Here is a 13476-nt window from a genome sequence, read left to right as displayed (position 1 = left end):
TGTTGAACAAATGGCGAGACCACTGGGAGCAGGGCTGTTCCGAGGCCGACATCGAAACAACTCGCGAGTTAAAGAGAGTCGACCAGTTTGGCTCTTAATTCTTTCATCATATTTGATTAATGGTTCTCCAGCAGTGAGGAGCCATTTTTGCATTTAAAAGCTATACAATAATTAGTTCCTCTGAGGTTGGAAATTCTTTTTACTCACTCCTAGTGCACAGAAGTATCTCAAACGGATGAAAGTTTCATACGAGCAAGAGGGCTCCCCGAAATTAGGCAAAATTAGCCTTTGAAGACATTCAGTAGCCTTTGGAGTTTGTCTGAATTCTTAATTGCAGCAGCGACTGAAAGATGAGAGGAGGACTGTGTGTGTGTGTGTGTGTGTGTGCGTGCATGTGCAGGTGTGCATGCATAGGCCCACTTGCATGCTTTATTCTGTGTGAGCTCTAGATGTCTCGAGCATGGTGCTAAATCTAAGGGCTAATATCCTGTGGAGGTTTGCACCCCTCCAGAAAAGGTGCAGACGCCTCCGCTAGACATGAAAAGGAGCTGTGATTAAACCTCTCTGAACTTATTCTGCTGCAGTTGAATCTCTGATATTGTATGAGCCTGAAAAAAAAAAAATGGCTTCCCTCAAGGAAAAAAAAAAAAAAAGACACAAAGCTTAGAAGTTATTTAATTTATTCCGTAGTGTTATTAATTAGAAAAGCTCAGGCCCAGTGCTGCTATGACTTCATTGTTTTTCAAGGAAATGCTCTTTTTTGCTGCAACCGATCCACCTTAACTCCCGCTGACCCTGTTCCTAACACACACTCTGATTAGTGGCCGAAAAATTTCAAACAATAAGACGATAACTGCATGGATAAAAAGGAAGGAAATTTGTGGAGAAAGAGAAACGGACTAAAGCTGTCGCCTGAATACTGATTGGTACTTTTTCATCTTTGATGTTGCAGGCTAGCCTATACAGAGGAGGGTACAGTCGCTTCACTCCCTACTAAAAGAAAGAGAAAAAAAGCGAGAAAAGAGAGACATTTCCCCAACAAACAAAAACAATCTAAAAAAAAAAAAAAATGCAAACACAAAACAAGCCGGTCCTCGGTGGAGAGCTAAATCAAACTAAAAGCTTCCATGGTCCCCGTCCTGAGCCCCCTCCCTGACACCCTCTCAAGCTGATATTTCTACAACAACCGATTTGATGTCATCATTGTTCTGCTCTTGTTTTGTATTTCATTTTGTGCTTTTATTTTGGAAAGTTTTTTTTTTTTTTATGCACATGTGCATTATCTTGATTGCTGTATCTGGGTGCTGTGTCACCATAACCAATGTGAGCCTACTGCAGCACGCATGATGCATGCTCAGAGGTGTGTGTATGCAGCCGCTGTCATCTGAATAAGAATAAACCTGGGCTTTTCTGGTTTTTTTAAATGATACACGTCCAAACGTGACAAACAGAAAAACAAAAACATGACGAGTCTGATCAGGTCTCTTCTGCTCAATATTCTGTCCCAGCTCATAATCCACGCTCTTCCATCGAGCGTTCAGAGACTGAGAGTCAGTCGACACGCTGATGAACATGCCTCGGTGATTCTTAGCTCAAAGACGGCACTGCTCTGGTTGCTTTTGTTTCTTCCTTTAAACATTGGAGTGTCCTACTGTTGTGCACTTGCAGTGGAGCCTTACCAGTTGTACTATGTGGTTTGACAGCATGCAGAGTAAAAAAGGGTCATAAAGTTCAGATTTCTGTTCTGTACTCACAATGCTCATACTCCAGCCCCTGTCTCCTGCAAATCTATGACACCTGAAATGCAACTTTTCTGCAACACAGGGATGTTTATGTCTGGTAACTGGAGAGGTGCCAGTCCATTTCCTGAGCACTGCCGAGGTGCCCCTGAGCAAGGCACCGAACCCCAAAACTGCTCTGGAGCGCTCGCTGTGGGCAGCCCCCTCACTCTGAGACCTCTCCATTAATGCATGTCACTAGAACCCTGTTTGTGCATGAGTGTGTATCTCGGCCTATGTGTGTGTTAGACAGAGTGTAAAACTGAATTTCCCCTCGTGGGATTAATAAAGTGTAAATTATTATTATTATTATTATTATTATTATTATTATTATTTATGGGGTGGATTGAATGAATTAAGAACCATAGTTTGTACTGTTTTGTACAAGATAAATACATAAGATTATAATTTGGGATTAGAAATGGAACCTGGTTCAATTGAGGACCTGGTTTTGCATGTTACAAAAGCTGAAAACAAACGTTTGAGCGTATCGATACTGCTGTAGAGTCAAGTACGTCCTTTAACCAAACGTTCACATTCAGTATATAGTCGCGCGTCATGCACGTTAAATTAAGTGGAAAGAGGCTAAACGTTTGGCTACCAGACTTTTAACGTCACTTAAAAAATAAGTTATCCAGTGTTGAATTCTATAACGTGTGCAAGGTAGGGTCAATAAAAAGACTGTTAAGGAAAGGTCGTCATCATGATTCGGTCGAACGTAACGTCAAGAAAAAATATCGGATTGACGGAAACGCTTGAGTAAATAAGCTTGTTTACCAGAGAAGTTTGTCTGTTTTCTGGGAATGCTTTAGGTAGTCTATGAGACATGATCGTAAAGACCCCCCCCCCCCCCCCTGAATGTTTTAGATAAATGCAAATAGTTGCATGTGAACTTAATTTGCAGGAGACACGGTTGCATATCCTCACTAATACACCATGGCAGATAAACTACACTCAAGGTGCACTTGAACACACTCCACATTTTCCACATTAACTCTGTCTCACTCACACACACACTCACTCACACACACACACACACACACACACACAAAATAATGACACAGCACTGCAGTCGGGGGGAACCTGACAGAGGGCTCTTTCTGCTACCAGTCACCGGTCTCTCTTTTTTAAGCATTGCACAAAATATTTTTACCTCAGGATAAGCTAACTTCTTCTCACAAAGTAGAAAAACAACAACAACAACAACAACAACAACAGTGCTGTTCACTTCTCAGCAGGCAGCAAGAGTTTTGATTTCTAACACAACCAGCAGGGTTTTGTTTTTTTTCTGTCCTCTTTGTAACACGGAGGAGCTGATTTTCATTTAAAGCCGAGACCCCGAGAGAGGATGCTAAAAAATGAGTCTGTACTGTTCTTCTTATTAAAGCTAATGTATTATATATGTAGACATATACTGTATGAAATTGTTTCAACCACATACACACATGAGAGCAGTAAGATGTGATGTAAAAGCACCCAGGAGTTCGGAGACGGGATGTAAAATGCGTGCAGCAGCAGCAGCAGTGGTTGGCTTTTATTACGTCGTGCTATACGTGAGGCGAAGAGGAGAAAACCTCTGCGTTAGCTACAACTAGCTGTCCCGATATCCGTGCAGCTATAGACTCAAAGCTATCGCCAATATAATACTTCATTTAAATGTCACAGAAGTGTTTGTGGTCTCCAAAAGAAAAAAAGTCTGTTTGTTGCACTTTATGAGTCTTTTATTTCCAATCCTTTCAGAGATGTAACATATTTATGAAAATATTATATACAGCTAGTTATGGTTAGTCAAGATGTTAAAAAGATATAGAGTCATGTTGTATATTTAAAAAAAAAAAAAGAAGAGGAAATGAATCCTTGTGAGTAGAAGGAAAAACTTAATGTGGGGAAACAGACATTGTTCTTCCTTTTCTATGCTCATATGTACGCAGCGTTTGGAGTTTTTATATGAGTCTGCAGAAACTTTGTTTTCATTTTCAAACGGGGGAAGTGGTTTTAATTCCAGGGGGAATTCATGAGCGCACGTTCAGCTAGTGAGCACGTTTAGCGAGCTAAACTGAACAGGAAGACAGTTTTTTTTCTTTTTTCTTGATCTGACGTGTGTGTGCTTATGTTCTTTATATTATATGCATTAGAAAGAGTGTGATTGTTCGCGTGTGTGAGGGAGAGAGAGAGAGAGAGATAGGAAGAGGGAGTGAGTGCAGTTAGCGTACACAGTGTGTTTTGCAATAAGCTAACAGTTTGACACCACTTCACTCCTTCGCCCTGTAATAACATGACACAGCTTGATCTCAAATATAACGGGTTTTTTTTTTTCATACTATGATATGAGATTTTCTTCCACTATAGTCAAAACTATGTTGGCCTTTTGTTGTCATTAGTTCACCATCTGAGCAGAGCATGTGCACACACAAACAAAAAGGGCTGATCATTCTGCAAGAATCTGACCATACAGTAAATATATCACGACATGTGAGGTTGGATTCAATCATCGGTGAGACTGTCAGCAAACCAGCCACTGCTTTGTCTTAATCAAACGTACCACATGTACAGTAGACTTTCATGACAACATTGACATTCAAATATCTAGATTAATTAAACACTGAACAGTAGAGTAGCAGGGAGAACTCCCCGCTAGCCTCAAAGTCGTTTTTTTTGTCGTTGTAGCATTGATTGAGAGCCCCCTTGTGGCGGATTCTACACATTTCATCTTTAAGTGAGCTGTTATTTGAGGATCTAAAGACACAAATAAGCAGTGAGGATTTTCTTCTTTTCCCTTGTCTTTGACTAAAAAGCAGATTTATACGCAATGATGTAAACACAGCCAGTCGGACTTGAGCTTCTTACACATTGTAGACAGTCAGAGACACATTTACGCAGGATATTTTTTGCCGTATTCACATGTGAAGTATCGCATGTAATAATCTGACCCTCAAACGAATTCCCCAAATATGCAGCTTGATTGTGCTTCCAGATGCTCCAGAGTCCTGCTAGTGAAACTAGCATTCTAATCTGGAGGTACACGTGTCTGGACGCCTCCCTCGACTCTGCTGTCATGTTATTACAGGGGGCAGGTTTAAAACCTGTGTGCGTGGGATTGTGTCGAGTTTACAGGAGAAGTTCAAACAAAGCGTCGTTAAACTGTTTCAGTGTCAGCTTATCGAGGCTTCAACGTTAACGATATAACATGTAAATAACTGCTAGTCAGTATCGTAGAGGTCTGAGCCGTTTTAATTATGCTAACAGTGAGTCTCCAGTCATTTTGAATGTGAATTTATAAAAAGAAAAACTCTTTGATATTTGATTTGTTAGCTTTCGTTGTATTCCATAACCAGCTTAATATGCAACCAGACCTCTTATCGATCGGAAACATTCTGTTAGTTCGTAAATAGTCGTATTGAGAAATGTTTACATATCTGCAGAGAGTAGTCTTTATCTATCCATTATATTGAATACAAGTATCCACTGAGCCCTGATAAGCTGGCAGGTGCATTTATTTAAAAGATTTGTACAAAAGAGAACCAAGCAAAAAAAAAAAAAAAAAAAGTGACAGCACCTGTACATACATTTAAATGTATATTACACACACACACACATACACACTATATCGCTGACTAACTGTTTTATATGTATTCCTATATGAAGTGGGGTTATATCTGTGTGTTTTCAATTCAGCTCAACTTGTTCTTGAATTGTATGTACTTTCTATATTGAGAATATATTGTCTGAAAGGTGTAAAGTAATTTTCCTTTGGATGAATTACCTCATAGGTTTCAGTAAAGCATCATAATGTTTGATTTCTCCATGTTTATTTATTTTATTTTTTCCAGTATGTGACCTATAAGTAACCTCTGATTGTTTTGAGTGTCAGAATAAAGCAGTTATAAGAACATCATGTCTGTTTTCACACACGGATGTCGTCGCTGATTTAGGATATGTTGATCTATGATGTGCTTTTGATTGATTTTCTGATTATTTTTGTTGTTGATCACCTTCAATTTTCTCACTTATTCCCATACAGAGAGCTGCAAAATACGAACATTGTAATTGGTGGCCTTGAGAGCACAATGCAATGTGACAGAACAACTAATACAGTAATGTAGAAATGACCTCCATCCATCAGTTATCTATATCGTTTTTCCCCGTTCGGGGTCAAGCCGGGACTGTAGCCGATCCCAGCTGTCATGAGGCGGAGTACACCCCGAACTGTTCGCCAGTCAATCACACGGCTGACATGTATAGAGACCAAGTCTTATTAAATGAAGCCGATGCATCAGCGCAAAATCCTGCAGTTCCTCCAGTGTCCACTTGAGGCTGGCTCCAGGAAAACAGGAAGTCACATACTCATCATTTACAGCATCATTTAACATGTTTACAGCCTGGCATAAAAAAACGAAATAGATTCGACGAAGACGTAACATTGAAGCCTGAAGCTGAAGCATTTTGAACTCAGTCGTCACATTCATTTCTTTGAGGAAGTAGGAAAGCAGCACCGACGAATTCCTATTTCTCAAACCTTGTATGAGGGCAGAAATCTGAGGAGCACGCACCTGAGAGTGTGTGCACAAAAATCTTTCATCATCATCTGTTTGGCTCAGTACTCGCGAGGTCTAAGTAGAACAAGGCATCTTTTTTGTATCTGGGTGACCCTGGCCCTTTAACAGGCTTAACTTTTAATTACTAAAGATAGACTTGTTAAACAAACTGTGACTGGAAGAAGCACAGACTCTGATGTCGAAAGTAACCCTCCCCCTGAATCCTTCATGTCCGTGGGTGATTAATATATTTGTCTCCGCAGCCCTTTGAGTTCTGCACCGCCTGTCAGAGAGGACTATATGTAGCTCTGGCTCTATTGTGCTCCCTCCCCGCTGAGCTATAAGGCTGCATGTGGATATTTTTGTATGGCGGGTCCCTTGCGAGTGCTCAGTAAATCTGAGGTATAGAATAGATAGGGGAGGTGGTGAGGGCAGCTCCTGTATGAGAACAGATAGAAACAAAGGGGGGGGACAGGGTGGACGCTGATCGAGCACGCCACTGGATTGAGTGTCAGTCTCTGTGGATTGGAAGTTGAGGTTGGGGGGGGGGGGGGCGGAGCAGGGTGGAGAATAACTCTCTACAAAGGCAAATTAAAGCCTCGTCTTCTTTTATTTCTTAATTTATTTATTTCATGTCAGAGACTCCGTGGAGCTGCCGAGGATCACTCTGAATTAGCGAGCATCTGTCATGACGAGGGTCCCGGGATGCTCGCCTCGCCTCGCCTGCCCCCGACACCCACACACCCACCCACGCAACCCCACCCTCCATTCTCTTGCTTCCATCCAGCCCCATTACTCTGAGACTTTTTTTTTTTTGGTCTCTTTGCAGTGCCAAAGTGCAGACCTCCGCTCGTATGATTACAGCACGCTCTGATCTTTATTCTGGGGAGAGCGGTAGCACCAGTTTTGGCAGGCGAGCGGCCTCTGCTCTCGCTTCTGTTATGTCGCATTATACAAGAACGGGATGAAAAGTGAATGAAGCTGTTGTCTCTGCTCCACAACTTTCTGCAGCTGAGTTGAAGAATTGTTTCCTTTCAACTGTGCTTGACTCCACTGGCTTGTTTTAACATATTGTGAACTTTTCCTATCATCATAGAGACTTCTGGGGGTGGGGGGAACTTTTAAAGGAAGTGTGTTGTTGTTTTTTCCATACATTATCCCATTTGGGTTGTTTTTTGTTTTTTTTTCTCAAAGATTTAAGATTTACTTTCCTGCCTATATTTTGTGTGAAACTCCTGAAAACTTGTTCAGAAACTTGCCCAAAGCTGCTCCACACTGACTTGTAGTAGCACCTCTCATTATGTATGCCTATCAGAAACTTCACCTGCTGCATATTTACCAGTCTCCCCACTTTTCTCCCCCTGTTTCCAGTAAATACAAAAGGAAGAGCTGTACTCAGTATTGATGGACATCACAGATGAAAACAACGAAGAGAGGAGAACTAGCTTTAAGAAAATAACACAAGAAGAAGACGAGAAGGAGTCCCTCTACTGAGGCTGGCGAGGGAATGACGGGAGGCGTACAAAGTGGCGCCGCTGCAGCGGTGTCAAACCAGCCACAAAACTTGACAGACGGAGTGAGCCAGTTTCCACCAGGGACCACCTTTTTGTTGGGTAGAAAAAAGACAGAGAGAGAATGAAAAGTGTCCCGTTATTATAAAACATTTTATTTTTCTATACTTTTGTGATTTACAATATGGTAAAAAAAAAAAAAAGTGTGTATAAAGCAGTATATATGTACAAATCTGTTTTTATGTTTTTTGGTAAGGGAGATGAACAGTTGGCCCTTGATGCTGATTCTGTGGTATGCAGGAAGGAGGAGGGAGAACCCCGCCCCCCTTCTCTCTCTATGGCACACTGCTCTGTCGCCTCGGTTGTGTATAAAAAAAACCATAAACAGAAAGGTGGCAAGGAGAGCTCGGCATCCAGGCAGACGCACTTTCTACGCTGTACTTCCTGTGGGTGGAGTCACAGGTCAGCCTCCTGATCTCACTGCTCCGCCTGCTTCTTCCTTCCAACCTCCTCCGTCCTTACTTCCTGACTTAAAACTTCCTTCCTTTTTCTGGCCGGTGATGTCGCACCTTCCCCCCTTCTTGTTGCGGTGTCACTGACCGGCAGCGCCTACTGTTAGCAGCGTCCCTTGTGGATACTGTCGTGATGTCACTTTCTCCTGGCAGCACCATTGGGCATCCCCGCCCTCCCCAATGGGCAGCGTCATTGGTTTACACAGCATTGGGGAGTGGGGGGGGTGAGCCACGGCGGGACGGTGAGACGGTATACAGCCGAGCCTCCCCGGTCTGCCCCTCTCCACGCCCCAGCAGAGGTCAAAGACTACGGACTAGTTTGAGATGAACGGCGCAGAAGTCGCCGACTTTACTCACCTGCCAGACTCCGAGCCCAAGCCTTTGTGTCACTCTGCACCGACGGACAAACGTTCAGATCGACGTGAAAACAAGGTGCGTACAACTACCAAGGATGCACGTTTCCACCCTGACGAGAATAACTCATCGACGTCCATGTAACAAATTGAAATATACTCGAATTATCCCATCGTACTACATCAGCAGGTGCATAACCAAAACACAAGCCTGAGGCATATAGACTATGTCGCTAGATAAAAACATTATAGAAATACAGTAGTGCCCATCCAACGGTAACAAGGAACGAGGGCTGAAATATGTCGAATTCTTTTGTCAATGTATTCTGAGAATATTTATTTGTGTGTTTTAGTTTTGGGTTTTTTCTTCTTCTTTTTTTTTGCAGCACTGAAAACTTTTAAAGAGGAAAAAAAATGGATTTGTTGGAGGTGAAAAATTCTTTATATCAGGAGAGTCACTGTAAACGTGTTTAAACAAGAATGTTGGTTCAGTTCTTTGAATGTACATTAATGTCTAGGGTGTCCAATAAGTATGTATTCTTTTTCTGTATATAAATATATATACATATCTATTATATGGGCTGTGGTGATGTCAGGGAGTAGAGGGGGTGGGCAGGAAGCCTCTGCCCCCCGAACATAGATATCAGACCTCCCCCCCCCCTCCAACTAAATATGTCCCTGATATTTACTGTAACATGTGATCATGTGTTATATGATTGAAAGTGTGATGGTGATAGTGTGAACTGATCTACCCACCCCTCCCCCCCTAAAAAAAAACCTTCTTTTACCACACAAACAAACACACAGTTCTAGATATCCCCCCTACCCCCCCTCATCAAATGCAAAACACCATCCTTCTTTTTTTTTTTTTTTTACCCCACAGACCCTTCAGGAAAAGAATCAGTATAATTTGGCCCTTCATTGGAGCTGGGAAGACTTGCTAATTAGCGCTAGGTGTTAGTGGGTGTCAGATAAAAAGTTTATGAATATTGATTTTTTCTTTTCTTACTTGAACCAAAGTATGATTTGAACACACAAGTCTCAGCGCTCTTTGATCAGGAGACAGCGAGACTCTGTGATGACGGCGGAGCCCGGATGTGTATTGACGTGACCCAGATTTCATTCGCTCATCACCGCAGAGGAGGAAGAGCTCGCTGTTCTAATCTAACGAGCCCCCCCCCACGCCCCCCTACCCACACCCACCCACCCACCCTCCCCCCTCTCCACACCATACTGATGAGGCCAAGCTACGTGCAGCAGCCTCGCTTTATGAACTGCTGTTCTCATGCTGACCCTGGTGGGCGGGCAGTTTTATTGCATATTGGGAGGGAAAGAAAAAAAAAAAAAAAAAAACCTGCTGGCCTTGAAAAGAAACTTTTTTCTTTTTTCATAAGAGGCGAGCAGGTTCAGGTGAAGCACAACTTTGTTTGAGAGTTCAGGGTACACTACTGAGCTAGTAGTGGTTTTGTGTGAATTGCTCCAAGAGGGAAACACTCGGTTAAGCTCCTGACTTCCTGTACAAAACTGCAGTGTGTACTGTTAATATGCTGTACAGTAAACCTCACCTCACACTTCTTGAGTAACTTCATCTTATTTCAGGTTATATATGAAAAAAAAAAATCTTGTTCTGAATCAGGGCTCCTACCCACGCGACCTCTGTTCATCTGTAGACAGCTTCTCATATATTACAAAGAGTATCTATATCATGGCAACTAACTGTTGTGAAGTCTAATTGGGGTAAAGTCGGTCATTTGTTCTCCCATGCTGCGATCATGTGCAGGCTTAGCATTTTTTATACCTGTAGGTTTGTTTCTGAGAGTCACATGACTCACCTGGCCTACTTACAGCCTCGTGGTGGGTCAGAAACGACTTGGGAGCAGGCTGGAGTTTTACTCGAGACGAGGGAACTTACCGGGAGGCAGAGCCGCTCTGGAGGCAAAAAAAAAATTAGCTTAGCGGTTGAGCTAATTGACAGAGACGAAGAACCACAGTTTGAGCTGGATTTTATTCTGTTGGGCTAACGAGCTTTACGGTTCGGTTTACATGCTCTGATTTCCTCCACTGAACAATCTATGCACTTCACAACCAAAACCGATATGATGTCACACGTGCTAGGCAACTGTTATCTCTTTATTTTAAAAGGCTTCTACTTTGTTTTCATCTTGGGCAATAAGGTTGAAATGATTCCTTCTTTTTGTCAACTGAACCCGTGAAAGGACTCTCACGATGTGTCAGCCTACCTGCTTAAGACTTCCCTTTTATGACTCCAAAACAGCTTACTAATATCTACATGTATGGATCTGAAAAATGAAGAACTTTCTTTTGGTTTGGGTTCTGGAGTCTTTCTAACAAACTGATATAAAAGAGCATTCTTTAGTTTGGGACTATTAATCCACATTTGGTGCTCGGTTGAGAAATTGACCTTTGGAGGGCTAAGACAGATGAAGTAATGTCCGATACTCGTTCGCTAGTTTGAGGATTTTCTTTGAGCGGATTCTGTTCTTGTTCTGGTCCTCTGTTTGAAACATTTTTCCGCTACATACTGCTTTGATTAGGGTTGTTTCACATTACGGATCCGAGTACGCTTGACACCAAAGCTCGGTTCACTTGATCAGTGTGAACAAATACGTAACACACTCGTACCGTACTCGGGTACTTCGCCCAAGTCCGCTTGAAGAGGTGGTCTCAGGCTGAAACAAATCCTCTGAGCTGTACCGTAGATGTGTGAGTAGAATATGTGCATACTGCCACCTCCTGTATCGGAGTGTGTACTCGAGTACGAAGCTGAGTTACTAACGTGAATGCAAACAAGCGGGGAATAGACCCGAATGCACCTACAGTATGTTCATGTTGGAGGTTTAGTATGTAGCTTATAGTGTATATTTTTAATGACTAAAAAATGTAGTACTACAGTTCGCCTTTACAGTATCACTAAACATAATAGACAGAACACAATAGATAGTCCCATCAGTGCATCACTGCCTACATTGCACTTGTTTGAAATTTTACGACTTTGCTTTTTAAGTCTTATATGCTCCAAAAAAAAAATTACCTGATCGTCATATGTTGTAAAATATGTATAGAACTCGTACGACAATATGCACTTGATATAAAGAAAACTGCAGCAATTAATATTTTAAAAAACTATATTGGAGTTTATTTGGGGAATTTGGGTTGTGTCGTCCATTTATGCGAAAGCTTTTTACAACCTGTAAATCTGCACTTATAAAATTAGCACTGACCCCTAGTGGCTGAGGTTGTAACAGCGGGATGTTTCCCGCTGAAAAATAAGGAACATACAATGAATTTATAGGCATAGTTTGGTAAGATAAAAACTACATTTTTACATGGAAGGGAAGATTTCTGGAAATTAGCCAATATCGGCTGCTTGTAGGATCAGAACAGGTACAAGTATAGTTTGCTTTTAGTAGATTATCAAAGTTTTAAATTCACATATATCTTCAGTATGAATTTGTAGGTTTGATTACATTTCAGGAACACTGTGGGCTGTATTCGAGGACAGCGTGGGTTGGGAAGTAGTTGAAAAAAAAAAGAAAACTTTGGCTCCAATGAGGTGTGGCTCGTGTCCCTTTACAAAGCCTCATGGGATCTGGAGTTTAATGATGATGATACAAAAACAGTCAGTAATTATAACACCTGGGGTAATTGCGTTCTGTTTGTCTTGCTTTAGTAGCTGTAAGCATCGGCGGTCAGGCTTGAATTCTTAGTTTCCCCCTTTAGTTTTTCCAGGTAGTTTTAATTAGATCAAACTGTGGTTGATTGTCTCTGCTCCGGCACCTGTGAGTTTATTTCTGCTACCAGAGAGGTTTTGCCTTCACAGATCCCGTCTGACCCTCCAGCCTGCTCCTCAGTCGTAGGGTTGGAACGATGGGGGGAGGGGGGGGGGATCGGGTTTACAGCGACCCTCCACCCCGCCCTCCTTCCTTTAGTTGCCTTCAGTGTAACAAACTGGTCCTGTTCTTCCTGAGCACAACTGCTTGAGCTGTGACACTAGCAGGATGTCGCCCCTCTGAGAGTCCCCCGCCTCCCTCCTCCATCCCGACCCCCCCCCCCCCCCACCCCCAACCTTCCAGTGTGTGAGTCGACCAGCCCCTTTTGTACTCCTGTTGTTCTGTACATAACCCCCCCCCCTTCACCCTCCACCCATACCCCTCCCCTTTAGCTGTCCTTCCAGGAGGAAAAAGAAGAAAAAAAAACATCCTCCGACTCCCCCGAAAAATCTTGTATTTTGTTCTAATAATGACAAAATTTATTTATAAGGATTTTTTAAAATCTATCTCTTTCTCCTTTTTGTAAATGTTCCAGTAAAATAAAGTTTAAAAATGTGAAAAAATTTAATGGATATATTGAAAGGTTAAAAATGTCTCTAGAAGTCCCTGCCCCCCTCCTCTGGCTCTGTACTCTGAACTTTGTGTTTTTGTTTTTTCTCTTTCTGTATGCTTCTCTTTACGTGCTTCAGATGAAGAGTTCTATTTATTATGACATTAACGTTATTATAATTATGACTAATTATTAATATTATCATCATCGTCATCATCCTCATTATTATCATTAATAAACTTGTCTACTTCAGCCGCGCTGTCTCAGTGCTGTTTTGTGGTGAGTGATTGCTGCGTGCTTTTCGGAGGGGGGGGGGGGGGACTACAATTCCCATGACACAACATTGCTGCAACACAACAGGAGATGAGCCAGGTGGAACGGGAAAGGATGACGATCCCAGGCCCATTTGTCTTATGCCAAACCCCCTCCGGGTTTACAAGATGGAG

The 13476-nt window shown here is 42.2% G+C and overlaps 1 protein-coding gene across 2 annotated transcripts in view; it reads left to right on the top strand.

Moving 5' to 3' along the window:
• The window catches only part of LOC306838845 (RNA binding protein fox-1 homolog 3), a 38725-nt gene extending 25443 nt beyond the window's left edge, over positions 1-13282 (top strand). Inside the window, exon 10 of one of the 2 annotated variants that reach the window (XM_079367225.1) lies at positions 7685-13282. In XM_079367225.1, coding sequence (XP_079223351.1) covers positions 7685-7687 — 3 coding nt within the window. In that variant the 3' untranslated portion in view covers positions 7688-13282. Of the gene's footprint in view, positions 1-952; positions 1830-7684 lie in introns of those variants that run through there. The other variant, XM_079367224.1, reaches the window with a different exon arrangement.
• The last annotated feature ends 194 nt before the right edge of the window (positions 13283-13476 follow it).

This window comes from Symphodus melops (assembly GCF_947650265.1).
Source record: "Symphodus melops genome assembly, chromosome: 17".
Classification (NCBI taxonomy): Eukaryota; Metazoa; Chordata; class Actinopteri; order Labriformes; family Labridae; genus Symphodus; species Symphodus melops.
Note: the sequence above shows the minus strand (reverse complement) of the source record. Positions and strands in the feature narration are given on the sequence as shown.